Here is a 15,405-nt window from a genome sequence, read left to right as displayed (position 1 = left end):
AGTATGTCTGTCTAAACGATATACAGCTTCTGCTGACTATGTGACATTAAAATAAGTAGTAATGAGCCCATTGTTTGCTTTCTCCTTTGAACGGCAGATGCTTCATTCCTCATTGTCCAAGCCAAAGTGTACTGGAATGGATGGAATGGCATTTCCCTCACTGAAAACAAGGTTGGCTCTGGCCTATATGCTGACTGAAAGAATGTTGAACAAATTTTCATATTAATCAGTGCCTATGTTTAGGTCCTCCACTCATATTTAAATAAACAATTATTTAAATAAACAGGCTTTGATTTGTTGAAGCGCTGAGCCACTTTGAAATTTCTCTTTAAGCTTCAGGACAGGAGAACGTATAGGAAAGAAAAAGATATTCCTACCCGTAGAAAACTGTATTTTCCATCAAGTGAAGACATTCCAAGTTTAGGCGAAGCAGCCTTTTGCTGCCCCTGCTGAAGCCCTTATTGAGAAACTCTTAGCAAAGGGAGGGAAGACCAAGAATCTGAGAGCTGTGTGGCAGAACTGAGTCAACAGCCATACATTTCAGATACAGATTCATTTTTAAACCTATTAAGGAATAACCTAACCTACCTTGAGCACTAACAGCTTAAAGTTGCATGCGTTTTGCCCTAGTGGTAGAGTATACCTCCTGCAGCACTGTTCTTCCACACAAAAGAAACATTTCTTACCGAAAAGCAGCACTCTATTGGTTTTGTGAAAGGAACATCCATCGCCTTGAACAAAATGCCAGTGTAGAAGGAGAAACACAGGACTGCTCAGAATGCAGGAATCCTAAGTTTCCACAAAGATTTCTTAAGAAAATACTATCTATCGAAGTTCCTTCTGAGCTGCAAGTACAACGTTAGTGGTAATGAGAACCCCCGATAGCTAGATTTGTGCTTAGTACTAGACCACCCTACGCTCTCTTATTTTTCTGTTAGTCACTTACTTTCATAAGTTTCAGATGGGAAACAAAGTTGGTAAGCAGTAAACTTCTAACATTTTAAATGTAAGTTCAGTCTGACCAAGTACCACTGCTTAGATACTAAGTCCTGACTCTCTGGAAACCAAATTCTGCCAGATTTCTGGACAGAGCTAACTCATGACAACAACTTTCCCTGGGATAGTCCCACAATTGATTTGTGGGTTCCAAACAGTGAATTTACAAAAAATAAACAAGTTACATTAATAGTCCCAATTTTATTCAAGTTCTAGTGCTTGGGTATAGATAGAGTCATCTCTCATTAATAAAAGCACAACTCAGTATTGCCTGTGATTACTATTGGTGTATTTCACATACCCCACTTTCTGACATAGCACATCCATGCCTCCTTAATCTCCATCATCTTTCCTCCAGTTTTTTTAAACACTCCCAGCTGATGTCTAGTCACAAGAACAGGTGAACTGATATCAACAGCATATTCAATAATGCATTCTGTTTTTATGACACTGATTAGAAAAAGTCCATCCACTTTTTTTTCCACCTTTTTGAGATTTCATGATTTGCTATTGTATGGCAGGGACATAGAAACAGATTTATAGCCTTTTTGTAAAACTTAACTCATCTGTATTATTCATGTATCAGCCTCAGTTTGTTCCAGTTAGGACAACATCAATGTGACTATTACTAGATTAATTCTGTGATGCTATATAGCAAAGCAGCCTTTAAATGCTGTTGTTCAGCAGAACAAAAAGGCTCACATTTTTAAAAATGGAATAAAGGACGTAAAACTGTTTCCCTAGATAAGTCAATAAAATAAATAGGATACCAACACTGAACTGTTAGACACCTTGGAAGGATTTCTAAAATGGAAGGAGAGAAGAAATTTGGCCTGTTCATTCCTATTTCTGCTCCTGCTGTGTCCCCATAATTTACTGCAACAGCTAGAGATGTTGTTTGCCTGTCTGAAAGGACAAACAAAATAAAACCTAAGAAAATGTGCTCTCCGCAATTCCCTGCTCCCCTCTTCTTTCTTTCATTGCTTCCCTGGTAAAGATTGCAGAAAACTGCTTGATACAGTAAGGTTGGAAGAACACATTCTTGGCTCGTGGCTTTACTTATGACTAAAAACCTGATTCAGAAAGCTAGTGCTGTGAAAAGACAGTAACTGAAGAGTCTGCAAAATAGCAAAGATTTACATTTTGCAAGGTAAGATTGAATTGAACCTGTGCTATGTCTAATCCCAAACATACTTGGTCCCTGGCCGTCCAGATCGGGGATCTTTTAGAGCTCACTTAAGTTTTCCTTCTGGCTCACATGCTTGGATTCTTCCCAAGAGAAAAGCGGGGAAACAAGGGGTGAGGGTGAGGGGGTAGAATAGCATTTTCTTTTCATTCCGAGAAAGTGCACTTCAGGGGAAATAGAATGAAAAACATAACCTGTGTGCATTGAAAATAGAGCAGAGATTAAGATTTATTTTCCTGACAAATTTGTTTCCAGTATTGCTAAAGTATGTATTTCCCTCTCAGTTTGCATAACCTTATTCCCAAACATCCAGAAGCAAGCTTTTGTCTGCAAAATGTTGCTTCTCAGTTGAAAGACATCCTTTTCCTGCTAGTCTTTGCAGTGGGAGAGAGAAGCTCGAGTAAAGAATAACTCGTTTCACAATAATTTAATGTTTCTGATGCTTTCAAATCATACAACAGCAGCCCCTGACTTTCACTGAGCTTCTTAGATGTTAGAAACAAAATTACAGCACAGAGCTCAAGAAATAGTGCAATAACAACATAATGCACGTAACGACCCTTTTCTTTTTTTGCAGCCTGAAAACTGCTTTCTAAGCAAATGCCCTACAATAACCTAGATTGTTTGTATTACAAATACTTTAAGCATTTTTTCCCAAACAACTCGCTTTTGGGCACAAAAAGATGATGAACTAATTTGGGAATTTATATTAAATAAGGCATAGATGATGCATAAAGCTTCTGTATAAAGCTATCTAATAGGCATCCACAATATGATTATGTTCTCAGAGACAGAAAAATATCAAAAATTATCCCAGATCTTTGTAATAGTAGTCTCAGAAAACAATCCATGTACTAAAATATGGTCCATGTTGTAAGAAATGTCTGGGAAACATTTCAATACGAACCTGCATAGAAACTAAAGGTCTCACTTTTAAGGCAGAAGTAGAGAGTTTTGTGATCTTACCATGATTTGTACTTGTCTCTTTTACAGAAGTAAGCACCTGAATTGGCTCACAGGTTTGGTTTCCGCATCTCAGTACTTCACAGCATGGCCAGCTGTGCTGGAAAGGCTTTGCTGACATTTAAAACACTTCCATGTTACTTTTCTAGTTCAGATCAGGAACATGTCTTTGAAGTGAATTTCCCAGTCACTTCTGGTTACTATGCTTTGGTTCATATCGTGTATTGGCTTTGGAGCCCAGAGACCAGATTATTTCCAGACGAACTTAATCCAGATCCCACCTAATGAACCACTTCAACCACTAAAGGGTTTTTAGTCATGGGACTAACAAGATGGTTTGGAAGAACTCCTCTCACCCTCCAAAACTGGGCCCTCAACACCGTAAAGTTTCCTTGTATTCCACATTAGTTGCTAAAGTAGACAGCCTTTGCCTCCACTGAGGCAAATGAACTTTGTACTAATAAACTCTATCACAAACTCAGTGGCACCCCTTCAGAAAAAGCTTATTCTCAAGTTTATTTCAGTTAGTACAGCTTTTCAAAGAGGATAAACCTATAAAGACACACGTTCACAAACAAATTGTGCAAGCTGCTATTTGGCAAGGTCTCCAGCCAGATAGATGGGTTTGCTAATGACACTTGCAAGGTGTTTAAATCAGATTCCAGTGGAACACGACTGCCATGTTTAATTACTCTAAGTTAATAAAGCTTAATGGACATTATTTGGTATTTAAGATCAGAGGTTTTGATGGAAGTATAAAGACAAAATAGCCTTTTTCATTTGGAAATAAGGGTACCAAAGCCTTGATACTCTGCTTATTTATAACCTTTCCTAAGATAAGTCATTCAAAACAATTATTGTACTAGAGGCAGACATTTGTTCAACTTACAAAAAAGTTTCTCAGCCAATATATAGTAATAATAGGTGCAGACTATTATTTGCATCAGCTGAATATATATTTGAAATATTCTACGATTTTCTGCAGCTTTGCCTGAATGCATTCAGCTACTGAAAGGAAATTGAGATCCCACCATGATCTTTAACTATTTTTTCTCTCAGAAGCATAACTTCAAAGGTGCTCATTATCTTCACTTCATTTTGTAAAAACTATACTTTTTGGCATAGATTTTAAGCACATTACTATACATGAAACTGTAGCAAAATAAAAGGAACATAAAATAGCCCAAGCTGTTATCAACTTGCTTTCACATCTCACAGATGCTAACACTGTAATCAGATCTTTGATTGCAGACACAAGTGGATGGCAAGCTATTTGCTGTTATGATTAATTTAAGATAATAAGAAAAAATTTGACACCTTTTGAAAATGTTTTCTTTAGGACATATTTTTGAATAAAGCAGTTTCTCTGCTAGATAACTAATCAATGCCTGTGAAGACTCAGGATAGCTTTTGTTCCTTGATCTATAAAGCTACCTCCTCCGCTGCAGGACAGGACACACCAAAGAGATCAGCTCTGATAACGTGAACAAGGGACCATGGGAGCTCGCGAGGGCTGGACCCTCTCTGGACTGAGAAGCCAAGAAATCGGGATTCCAGACGAAGGTGATACTTGCAGTGGACTGAGCAGAAACCTGAGCTAGTAGTGATGGCACTGGTTGTAGACAATATCAGATAAAATAATTTTCAGATTTATATTTTTAACATTTATTAAAAAAGCAGGATGTATGTTCATTTCAAATTAAACAGTTAAAAATGTTAAAGCATACAAACAAATCAATTGTGTACTAGCAGCATCCAATTGTTAGAATTTTCTAGAACTCCTCAGTACAGTCTTGGCAAGCTAAAAATATTACAACTTGCAGCCAACTGACCTCACCATAGTGCAGATAAAACAAACTTTATAAAATTAACAATTTAAGGTTAAATAAGCTTAAATAAAGGTGTTAAATACAGGACACTTGATCAAAGCTTCTGTACAAAGATAAACAAATTTGGCATTGTACAATTGATTGGCTGGCTCACACCATACATGATTCAATAGTTAAGCAGTGTAACTGTTTTAGCTGAACATCAACTATACAAAAGTAACTGAAGTTGGGAGCGAGCTAACCCCTGTGAGCCATTTACAAGGCATATGTATCTTTAGAAAATCAGAACACTGTTTATATTCAGGCACCATTTGTTCCTGCAAATAAATAATCTCTAATGTATCTGCATCCAAACTAGTGTTAAACACATCAGTGCTAACGTTTTATAAACACAGCTTTGTGACTATTCACTATACCTCCATTCTTATTGCTATGACAATGTGGACTGTGGAAATAAAACTACTGTACATACAAAAAATAGAGCACCTTTTAAACATTAAAGTATATGTCTGGTTATTCTTTTTATCTTACAATACTGAAGCCCAAGCTAATGTAAATTGCTTTAACATCTTTACCAATGCACCTGAAATGCAGGAAATAAAACCCCAAATATTCCTCTTCAGGCAAGCCCCAGCCAGAGCATCTTCTAAAAATGTCTAAAATGACACCAATAATTTTTACATTCATCTTCACACAAACAAACATCTGCTACTCTCTGCTTTCGTCATAGGAATTTAAAGACAGATTACCACAGTTCTCTCTCCTGTTCAAATGAATAAAGCTGGATAGAGAATGTAGCAGAAACACCTAAAATGGATTGTGAACACAGTGAAATTATTACCCCGCTAATTCAAAAATACAGCTGTTATACTGTTGAATTAAGGATTTTCACAGGGCTCAGACATTAGGATTTTTTGTCTATCGTATTGAAAAACCATTCTGTAAATTTCCTCAGTTGAGCAGCTGCCGTTTGAGACTCCTCTTGAAGTCTCATGTTATCTTGTCTCAGGTGCTGTACCTCTGCTTGGAGAACTGCTTTGTCCTGTTTTTCCTGGTTAATAAAAGGTAAGTTGAATAAAGTGAGCAGCCATGATGACAACATCTATTTTTTTTGCTAATACTTCTGTGCAAGTCAAACAGCTATATTTTGTTGAGCTTCCTAACCCATCGCAACAGCTACCAACTGTAAGCCGAGTTCCAAAATGTGCTCCAATGTTGTTTGGAAGAGAGAATATTGCAGGCTAAAAAGAAAACTGTATTCTACTTCAATGCAAGAATTCTATAAGTTCATTTAACAAAAGACTCAAGCAGTAAAAAAGAAGCTCTCAGGTATCGCAAATGATACCCGAGAGCTCAAGTCACAGAGTTTTGATTTCAGTTTTACACTAAGTAAGAAATATGGCTGGTTTCAGAAATTTCCCTTACATGATTATTTTCTTACCAAAAGTGGTCTCTTTCTAGCAGTCCTGGTACTGTTTCCAGCTCAAGAATTAGACAGTAAATGAGACACAAGTCATGTCATTGTTAAATGATCAAGATACCGTAAGGCAACACGGATGACAAATTTAGTGTTAACTACTTAGAAATAGTGCCCCTGTGCATATTCCTATCCATTGTTAAGTCCAAAATACCGTAAATAAAATGGAGATAAAGTACCTCATATTCACTCTAGGATATGACTGTATGTGGGACACCTGTTCTGGAGGAGTTAATGACCTGTAAATCTGTTAGCCTTGCAGGGACTTGTTTACATAACCATTTCCATGGGACCTTTTGCGCTTCAGTGTACTGATCAACCACTGAGCTCTACAATTCATTGATCATCATCACGTTATTTAGTTTAACTGACGTGTTTTTTCCAAGCCCTCGATGAACTCTGCATAAAAATACAGCTATTAAAACTGGAGAATAACAATGCTAGTAATGACTTTTTACCTTTCTCAGGTCAGTTTGTAGCTGCCGGAGGATCACCTCTAGCTGGTTTACTTTTCCAGTCAGAGTAGTAGGAGCGTGTTCCCTGTAAAGTAAGCAACTACCTTACTCTGGGTTAGTTAAAAATATTTGCTCCCCCAAGTTTTGCAGAATAATACTTGTAGCGATAGCAATGGAAATAAAGCAGTTTAGGGATAGTTAGGAAAATACAGACAAAAACAGAAAGAGCGGAAAGCGATTACTGAAGCATAAATCATTGCTATGATACCCAAAATATGACTGCCTCTCATGCTAATCAGGGAGAAATTAAAATAATTTTAAGAAGGAACGTTTTAGGAATTATTTGCACATATCTTCACAGCACAAACTCACTGCTAAATGGTGTGCTGTGCGCATTTGTTAACAAGCTGCTTTCTGATAAGGGCTGTAATAACTTGAAGCAAGCTGCAGCAGCAGTATGGCAAAGCAAAAGAGCTGTTAGGAGTTCTTTTGTCTAGTCTACTGTTGTGCCATTTCCAGTAAAAGAAAAATCTATGACTTTATGAAGACAAATATTTTGTTCAAAGGTCAAAACATATGAAATACTGCCACAGGTTAATCAAATGCATGACTGAAGGAAAATCCTGAGAAGAGCTTCTCTTTCTGTATGACAATGAACACTCTGGGAGCGAGTTTCATATACGTTATAGATGAAATTAGACATAATGTGAATTAGTTTGTCTAGAAGAGAGAATATGTAGTTATACTTGAAGCTGAATCAGCTGCTTCATGCAAGTGTGCAAATTGTACAGATTTGCCAATGCTAAAAGTGGAACATCTTTAACAGACTTTTGCAATCCTTACTACTCACTAGCTGGTGGAAATATGTGGTCTTAGAAGTCATTAAAAGAAATGTGCTTTACCATGTAAGTAAGTTAAGTTGTGTAAAATTGATTCAAATTGAAATGTGATAGTCTAAAAAGCATGAAGACTTAAAAGCTTTATGTTCCCTCCATTTCCTTTTCTTCTAGTCCTGCAGTTGAAAAGTAAAACTAATCAAATAAGTGTTTTTCCTTTTACGGTGTACTAATGGACAGATTCTACTGTTGAATCTCTCTATTTTTAAAACAAGTATACTCCCCACAGCAGAGAAGATGAGGAGAAAAAAAAGGGTATAATTAATTCTCTCCCAGAGCACTGGGTGTGAGGAATTAGGACAGTTATGACACTAAAGTCTTCTGCAACCCTCAGTTACAAGTTCTTTTGATTAATTTCTCTCTGTATAAAGAGAAAATTATTGATTTGCAAGTAGTAATTTTTGCTGGAACATGCATTCATGTATTTCCTCAAACAGTTGCAAAAGTTAGGTAGGAACACCTGTTGTAAGGTCCGAGGCATTTGATACAGATAAGTTTATTGCATACCAGAGTGTTATAGCTCCTGTTTTCAGTTCTGATGAAAATAGGAAAAAGCACAACATAAACTATTTTATAGGAGGAATACAGTGAAAAATTCAACTTTGAGGTGCAATAGATCACCACAAAGTGACTAGCCAAAACTCTGTGTACCTAACTGTATTAGAGACCTATTTTACAGAGAACAATTTCTCTGGCTATACTACAAAATTCCTAGATGGAACTGCTCTGAGGCTGGTTGCAAGAGATGACATTTTCCAGAAGCAATTTAAAGGCATGTTCAGTCAAAGCAACAAGTTTGTCAACAAGTAACAGTGAAGTGTGTATACAGACAATTTGACATCATGCTTTTGGAGATAAAACCCTCTGACTCATTTTCATAGAGAGTTTCTAGAGAAAGCTTCCCAGTATTGTCATGTAGATGGCAAAAATATTTATGGGATGACACAGGCAATGTTCACACAAGCAAAACATTATGTATTATACTAGCATATGTTTGTACTTAAAAAAAAAAAAAAAAAAACTCAAAACACAACTAAAATTTTCCAAACAATAGGTGCTTAAAGCTGGGTACCTTCAGTCAGCAGTGACACTTAAGAAGCAAGCATATTTTTAAAAATTTTGGGTCCTTCAGCATCTGCCACTGACTTTAAGAATGCTTTTTCTTGCTCTCATAACTCTGTTAAAGTAACTGCTTTTGTTGTTGTTGTTGTTTTTTTTAAGGAAAAGAGATATCGCTCAATAGTTCATTGCTATAAATTCTCCAAGAAACCTTGTATCATTATACAGATAGAGGTAGTTACTACGGTACATCAAGATTCAAGAAAGGTGTGTTTGTCTAGTAACTCATGATCTAATTTAACTGATTTCTTCATGATCTAACTTCATGATCTGCTGGCCTTGAAAGCAAGTTTTATAATTTGTATTATTATGGCAACTATTTTGCAAGGCAGCCTCATTAATTGGCTTTTTTGAAGCTAACAAGCCTGGCAGTCCCCTGTGGATAAAGTCTATCACTGATGAGCTGTAAAAATCATTCTTAACTTTCCTAAAGCAGTAGTTAGACCAAAATAATTCCACCCAATGTTTTATTTTCTTGACAGTTCTTCAGGTTTATAGATACTGTGCTATTTTCTGAACAGTTTCAATTGAATTCTAAACTTTCCATAGCCAAAGGTCATACAATAAACTATACTATTACATTCTGAAAAGGTTGTGTTCACTACTACCTGCAAGTGTGAAATCTGATGTCAGGTTATTTTCAACATTCCAGTGTGCTGAACTTATGAATAAGTATTTCTCCTTCTAATTTTCAGTATACACAACATAGAAAAAAAGGAAAACTAGACTTTTTTTTTTTAAGGTAGTCCATGTAATTTTAAAACCTGAACATTTTCCTCTCCTCCTTTTTTCCACAATATTGACATGTTGACTCTCCGCTCCCTTTATGATGCTTTTGTCTGCCCATATTACCCATCTTTCCCAGTTTTGTCTATCAATTTTCTTTCCTGTCCCCTCCCTTTTTGGGGCGAAGAGAGCATTTAATTTAGGGAAAAGAACAAACCCCATCTACCTTCTGCTGTACTGAGAGCAGTATTTGTCATCTTCTAGCTACTTCAGCTAGCTTCTAGCCCTTCAGCTATTTTTCCTGTACCACCTCTACCACAAGGAACAGGAGGAACATCTCTACCACCATCACGTAACATGCAACATTAACAGAAAATATTTTTTCCTACTTTTTAAGAATTTGCTCTAATTATGACATACCCTGTAGCCTCAAGGAAATCTTTTCCATCTGTGGGACTCTCATCCAAAGGTAAATCTTGTGCTCCCTCCAAACCCTGAGCTTGCTGCATATCATTCAGGGTGCAAAAAGATGCTACTCTCTGATCTGTAAAAAAGTAATGTAAGGATATGAGTAAATATCCAATATATACCAAATGAAAGCCTATATTATAGTCATTTACAAGGCAGAGTTAGAGAGAGGGATGTAGGTTTCTACATCACAGCTTTGAAGATAATCAGCAGATGTAAAGTATATTCCAGTTAGTTGGTTTCCCAACATCTGCATCCAAAGACAACCTCAAAGCCCATTGTTTTGCACGTATCAGCAGAGTAAAACAGATTTTTTTGGACCAGTTAATGCTGATTTAAACAGTAACTTGGTCTTGATGAAATTCACAGAAAATCTTTTGGGAGTTCAGGGCCACAACCAACGACAATAACAATTCAGTGAAAAGGTTTGCATTTTCCATGGATTCAAAACCATCAGATTCCTCAGAAATCTGCACTGTTCAGTTTGTACTGTTTTACTGTCTCAAGCATTTGCAGAACCTCCTGGTAATCTGCATACTTGAAGAACAATAAATTAATGCTGTTGGTATCAATTGAGTTTTTGTCATATATTTTACTATGACACGTTCTCTATGTTGGATTTCACTGGAACATAGTCTAACAAGCACAAATATAATTACCCATGGATATACAGCGCGGTTGCCAAAATACACCAGTCACCACATAATAAAACTATGCCATGCAGATCATCATTGCACAGAAAAGGAGTAAATAATGCATTCATTATGATTTAAATTTTCTTCTATGAATAATCCATATTCCCTGGAGATTGATTTAACCAATTTCTGTCAAAAAAAATCCATGCCCATAAGTTTGTATAAATTCTGGCCACAACATGCCTGCCTTGCCCTTTCTCCCCTCGCTCTGCCACCCCACAGGCCCAAAGCTTGCGTTACCATGCAAACGTGCAAACACAGGAAATATTAAAGAAAGTTTACAAAAGGTAAAAGTCATCAATCCCAGATCATCACCTAGAAACGGCGTGTGATGACAGAGTGGCCCAAGTTCTTCATCTGAGTCAAAACCTGGAATAAGATTTAGAATGTTCCTATAAACAAATAGACCATCTCCACTGAAGTAGCTGTGGCCTTATGTTAAGTTCACGTAAGGGAATACTCCCAATGCAGCTCGTGCTGGCTCTCACTGTCCACCTTTCAAAACCATTTTTACACAATACCAGCATCACAATAAAGCATGAGATTTCATGCCCTGTCTCTCCAATATTAATATCCAGTATTGTAACACACAGCATGACAACTTGGAACAATACACCAAAAGACAACCCCCCAGACTCTAAGCACCGGAAAAAACAGTGAATACAAGCCAGATCATTTTAGCTAGGGAGAAAATTTTGTTTAAAAGGTTTTATCAAAGAAAAATATGAAAAAAAACTCACTAAAGAGCTGTTTAAAGGGATTTTAAAATGATCACTTTTAAGGATTAGCAAAGACTGACAACTCATTATATAATAAAGTTGCATGCCATTTTTTTATCTATTTTTAAAGATCACAGGTGATTTCTCTGAATTTTATCCTTATTTCTCACTAGCAATGGATCTCAGCAAACATGAACATGGCTTTTTCATACGTGTTGACAATAAGGCAAGAATATAATTTTAAACTAATAATCAATGACACAACTTTCAGAATTCAAACACCTTAGTTTGAACAAATTTAAATTGGTCAAATAAGCTAAAACTAGTTTCCCTACTCAAATGCAGTTTGTAGGACTGAAACAAAACTGCATAAACAATCAGGCTGACAAAGACATGGGGCATAAGTTTGAAGTACACACCTAATTATCTATTTCACTTTTATATTTTGCTCGTGTTTTCATTACACTTGATAGAAGAAAACAGTCAGCAACAAATATTACACTGCCACTATTTTTTCTATGTTATGATTTTACTAACGGCCAGTAATATGTGACATGCCTAACATTGTGCCTCTGAGACAATTCTACTCCAATATAAAAACCTGAATATTTCTCCCACTGCTGAGTAGGCTTAACTGAAGAGAATGGTCATTTGTTTGTCTTATTGCAGTCAATAAATTACTTTGTCAGTTGCGAAAAAGTTTTGCGAGTTTGTTCTTCCTAGCAGGATTTTAAAATATCTTTTTCTTTATGGATAAAAGCATGTATATAAAGGGATACACGCAGCCATTAATGAAATCACAGGATGAATTTTTTTAAATTGGGTATTTTAAAATATATTCATATTATTTCTAAGCACAAGAAAAAATTATAAAAACACAGGTGCTTCTTTCTTGCATAATCACTAATAAATTCCAACAGCACATCATTTTAAAAAAATTAATGCATAAAGTAGGAAATTAACTATTAAACGGTCTCTAATTTCATGATATAACTTTAAAATATTTTTCTAGTATTCAGTTCTTTATAAAATATAAAACCATATCCTCATATTCATTGGGTGAGGAACACTGATGATCAGGTGAGGGCACTACATGGTCTCCTATCACATAATAAACAAGAGTCTCCTATCATATAACATACTGTATACATTTTTGTGATGCTCCTCCAAAAATAGTTACTTAATTTTCAAAAGCCAGGTTACTGTCAAATCTGCTCCCTTGACAAGCTGGTAACACAATAAACTGCTTTAATAACTAGCACATCAACAAGATCCTTGAGTAGTAAAAATTTTTGCCTTTGAGTAGTTTTTAATGTTATGGAAAATAGAAAAGTGTGCAACCAAATAGGACTTTTGCTAAACACGCAGTGGAATGACACATTTTTACTTTCCATAACTACTTCAAGTCCCACTGATCTCCCTATAAAAATTCACATTCAGTAATCAATTTATCATTTATATCAGAACTTTTTTTAAATCTGAACTGGGTTTACAGTTGAACTTGTGCTTCCATTAACAAAATCTTGCTATAAATTTTGTTTTTATTTGTTTTTAACAGAATGGGCTTCACTCTCTACACATGAAAGTGAAATCAAAGCTACCTTCATTGACAGTTAAGTTTTTGAAAGAAATCAAGTCTGTTTCTGACTATGGTATTACAGACATAAGCTCTGTTTCCTCCAGTCTATGAGGACACCTTCTCTTCAACTCAACTGATTAAATGCAAACTAACAGAAGAAAACACATATAATATCAGAGCTCTGATTTTTATCTAGATCACCCCTTGTCATGCCACGGGTAGGAACCATGCATAAAAAAGCTATTTGAGAAAATATTTTAGTGTTCACATCAAAAACTTAAGCAACAGGTGACTTGTGAAAGACACAAAGATGAGACAAAATCTGTCCCACTTGAAGGTAATAGAATTGTATAGCTGTAACCACTCAGAATTTGAGCCTGGCTTTGCATTGTTTCAGCCTACTATTAGAGGCCAGAAAAAATCCAGGCAATTTTCAGGTACTGGAGAGCAGAAAAGGCTAAAATCAGTATCGTGTATGAAGTAGCCCTCTCATTATTAAGGCAAAGTCTACCCACAAGCATATACAGACTTATGCAGGAGTTACACATGTATGCATTTAAAATGACGGATTGTTACCTAAATATTTTCATGTTTTATTTTTCTAAAAGTTTAACATACTAATTTGGTTAAAGTAATTATCTCTTATGTTGAATGCTTCACTTCTTCCTCATTATGTCTTCTGTAGCATTACTTGTAGTACGCTATGAATATTTTAAATGGAAATGTTAAAACAATATTAATTATAGTAGCACAGATGTTTCTGCAAAGATAAACTAGAATTAAGAAACGCTGCATTCTGATTGGCATGACTAGTAGAAACTCATAAAAAATAACTTGGGGAAAAATAATCAACGGTTGAAACCACCCATTTTAATGAATTAAATCCGGGACATCAGAGGGACTTTCACAGGCGGTGGTGTGATTTACAAAATACTTAACAGTTTTTTCAGTAGGTTACAAACACTTTAAGGTAAGACAAATAGTAATAAGATCTATTTATAATAATAATATACATTTTTGTTTATGTATGTCAATTCCCTTTTCCTAGAATGACAGAAAGAGCTATGGACATCTAGGAAGGCTTCTCCCTTCACCCACGCCAATTCTTCTACATGATCCAAAATTAGCTATCAGCTTTAACATAATACATGTTTCAAGCCTATCTTTCTTTCCTAAGTTGGAAAGCTAGGAGAAGGATAATACAAAAAAAATTTTTTTTAAAAAAATTGTCTCTTTCTCCTTACTCTTTTCTGAGATTTCTTTGTAATCCTCTCATTCGGCTCTCCAATTTATTCCATAAATCCCCATATCTTTACTCAATTCAGCATGTTGTTTTCTCTCTTTGCTGCCTCAGTTTCTCCTTTTGCCCCCAGTTTCCCTTCCTGAAACGCTACCTTTTCTCTTTTGCTGCACAGTCATACCCAGTTCTCTCCGTATTTTTTATTGTTTGCTTCAGAAATGGATACAAAGATATTTGCACATTGAACTTCTAGTGTGTCAACTGCTCCTTGATTACTGTTTCTCTGTAGTCCCCATCAAAATAAAAACAAAAGAACTGGAAGTAGCTTATCCACATGTGAAAGAAATTGAAGGGTACCCCTTGCTGTTGACTGCATGAATGATTTAGAGGCAAATCCCTGGCCTGCAACAGAAGATAGCGCAAAGACTTAAACAACATTGCACAGGGCTCCAGCTTACACACACTGACTCTCAGTAGAAACAGTACAGGCACAAAACCTTACTCATGCAGCTTCTGGAGCTTGTGGAGCAAACCCTTGCACAGCTCTCCATTGCACTATGAAGACCTGTCTTATGAATAATAAAGGATTTTCAGGAAAAATGTAAAGTAAATATTCAGCTCCCTACAAAAGTTCGTGGAAGCAAAAACATTTAAAATGAAATCCTTACAATGTGAAAAGCAGCACTCTCATTGTACTTTTAATGCAAAAAAGTCATCACAGCTTCTTACACTTCTTCTAAGCCACTAACACCACCCTTGCAGACCACAGTTTAGAAACTTTTGTTCTACGTAAGACCAAGGCTTCACTAGGATCCAAGCCAATGTTAATGAATAAGCAATTTTCCCAACTGTCCAGTCGGGGAAAAAATAGCTAAAAATGAGACCCCTTCTTGTTTCACCTATGAGTAAATTATTAGTCCAGATAATGGTTGCAAAAATTTTGCTACTGTATTTAATTCTTAATCAACTAACTCCAACACTATAAACACCTAAAAAAAGACTATCTATAATATATAACATTAACCTGGGTACAATGACATTTTGAGAGACAAAAGAA

At 35.9% G+C, this 15,405-nt stretch overlaps 1 protein-coding gene across 8 annotated transcripts in view; it reads right to left on the bottom strand.

Annotated features, from left to right (window-relative positions):
- Positions 1 to 4,794: 4,794 nt before the first annotated feature.
- Positions 4,795 to 15,405, bottom strand: part of SIPA1L2 (signal induced proliferation associated 1 like 2) — a 159,884-nt gene continuing 149,273 nt past the window's right edge. For 5 of the 8 annotated variants that reach the window (XM_068939021.1, XM_068939024.1, XM_068939020.1 and 2 more), the window contains 3 exons: positions 10,068 to 10,191; positions 6,910 to 6,991; positions 4,795 to 6,025 (listed from right to left, as the gene is read on the bottom strand). In XM_068939021.1, the coding sequence (XP_068795122.1) occupies positions 5,879 to 6,025; positions 6,910 to 6,991; positions 10,068 to 10,191 (353 nt within the window). In that variant the 3' untranslated portion in view covers positions 4,795 to 5,878. Of the gene's footprint in view, positions 6,026 to 6,909; positions 6,992 to 10,067; positions 10,192 to 11,125; positions 11,180 to 15,405 lie in introns of all 8 variants that reach the window. The other 3 variants (XM_068939019.1, XM_068939017.1, XM_068939022.1) reach the window with 1 other exon arrangement.

Source organism: Struthio camelus, chromosome 3 (genome assembly GCF_040807025.1).
Source record: "Struthio camelus isolate bStrCam1 chromosome 3, bStrCam1.hap1, whole genome shotgun sequence".
In the NCBI taxonomy this organism is placed as follows: domain Eukaryota; kingdom Metazoa; phylum Chordata; class Aves; order Struthioniformes; family Struthionidae; genus Struthio; species Struthio camelus.
Note: the sequence above shows the minus strand (reverse complement) of the source record. Positions and strands in the feature narration are given on the sequence as shown.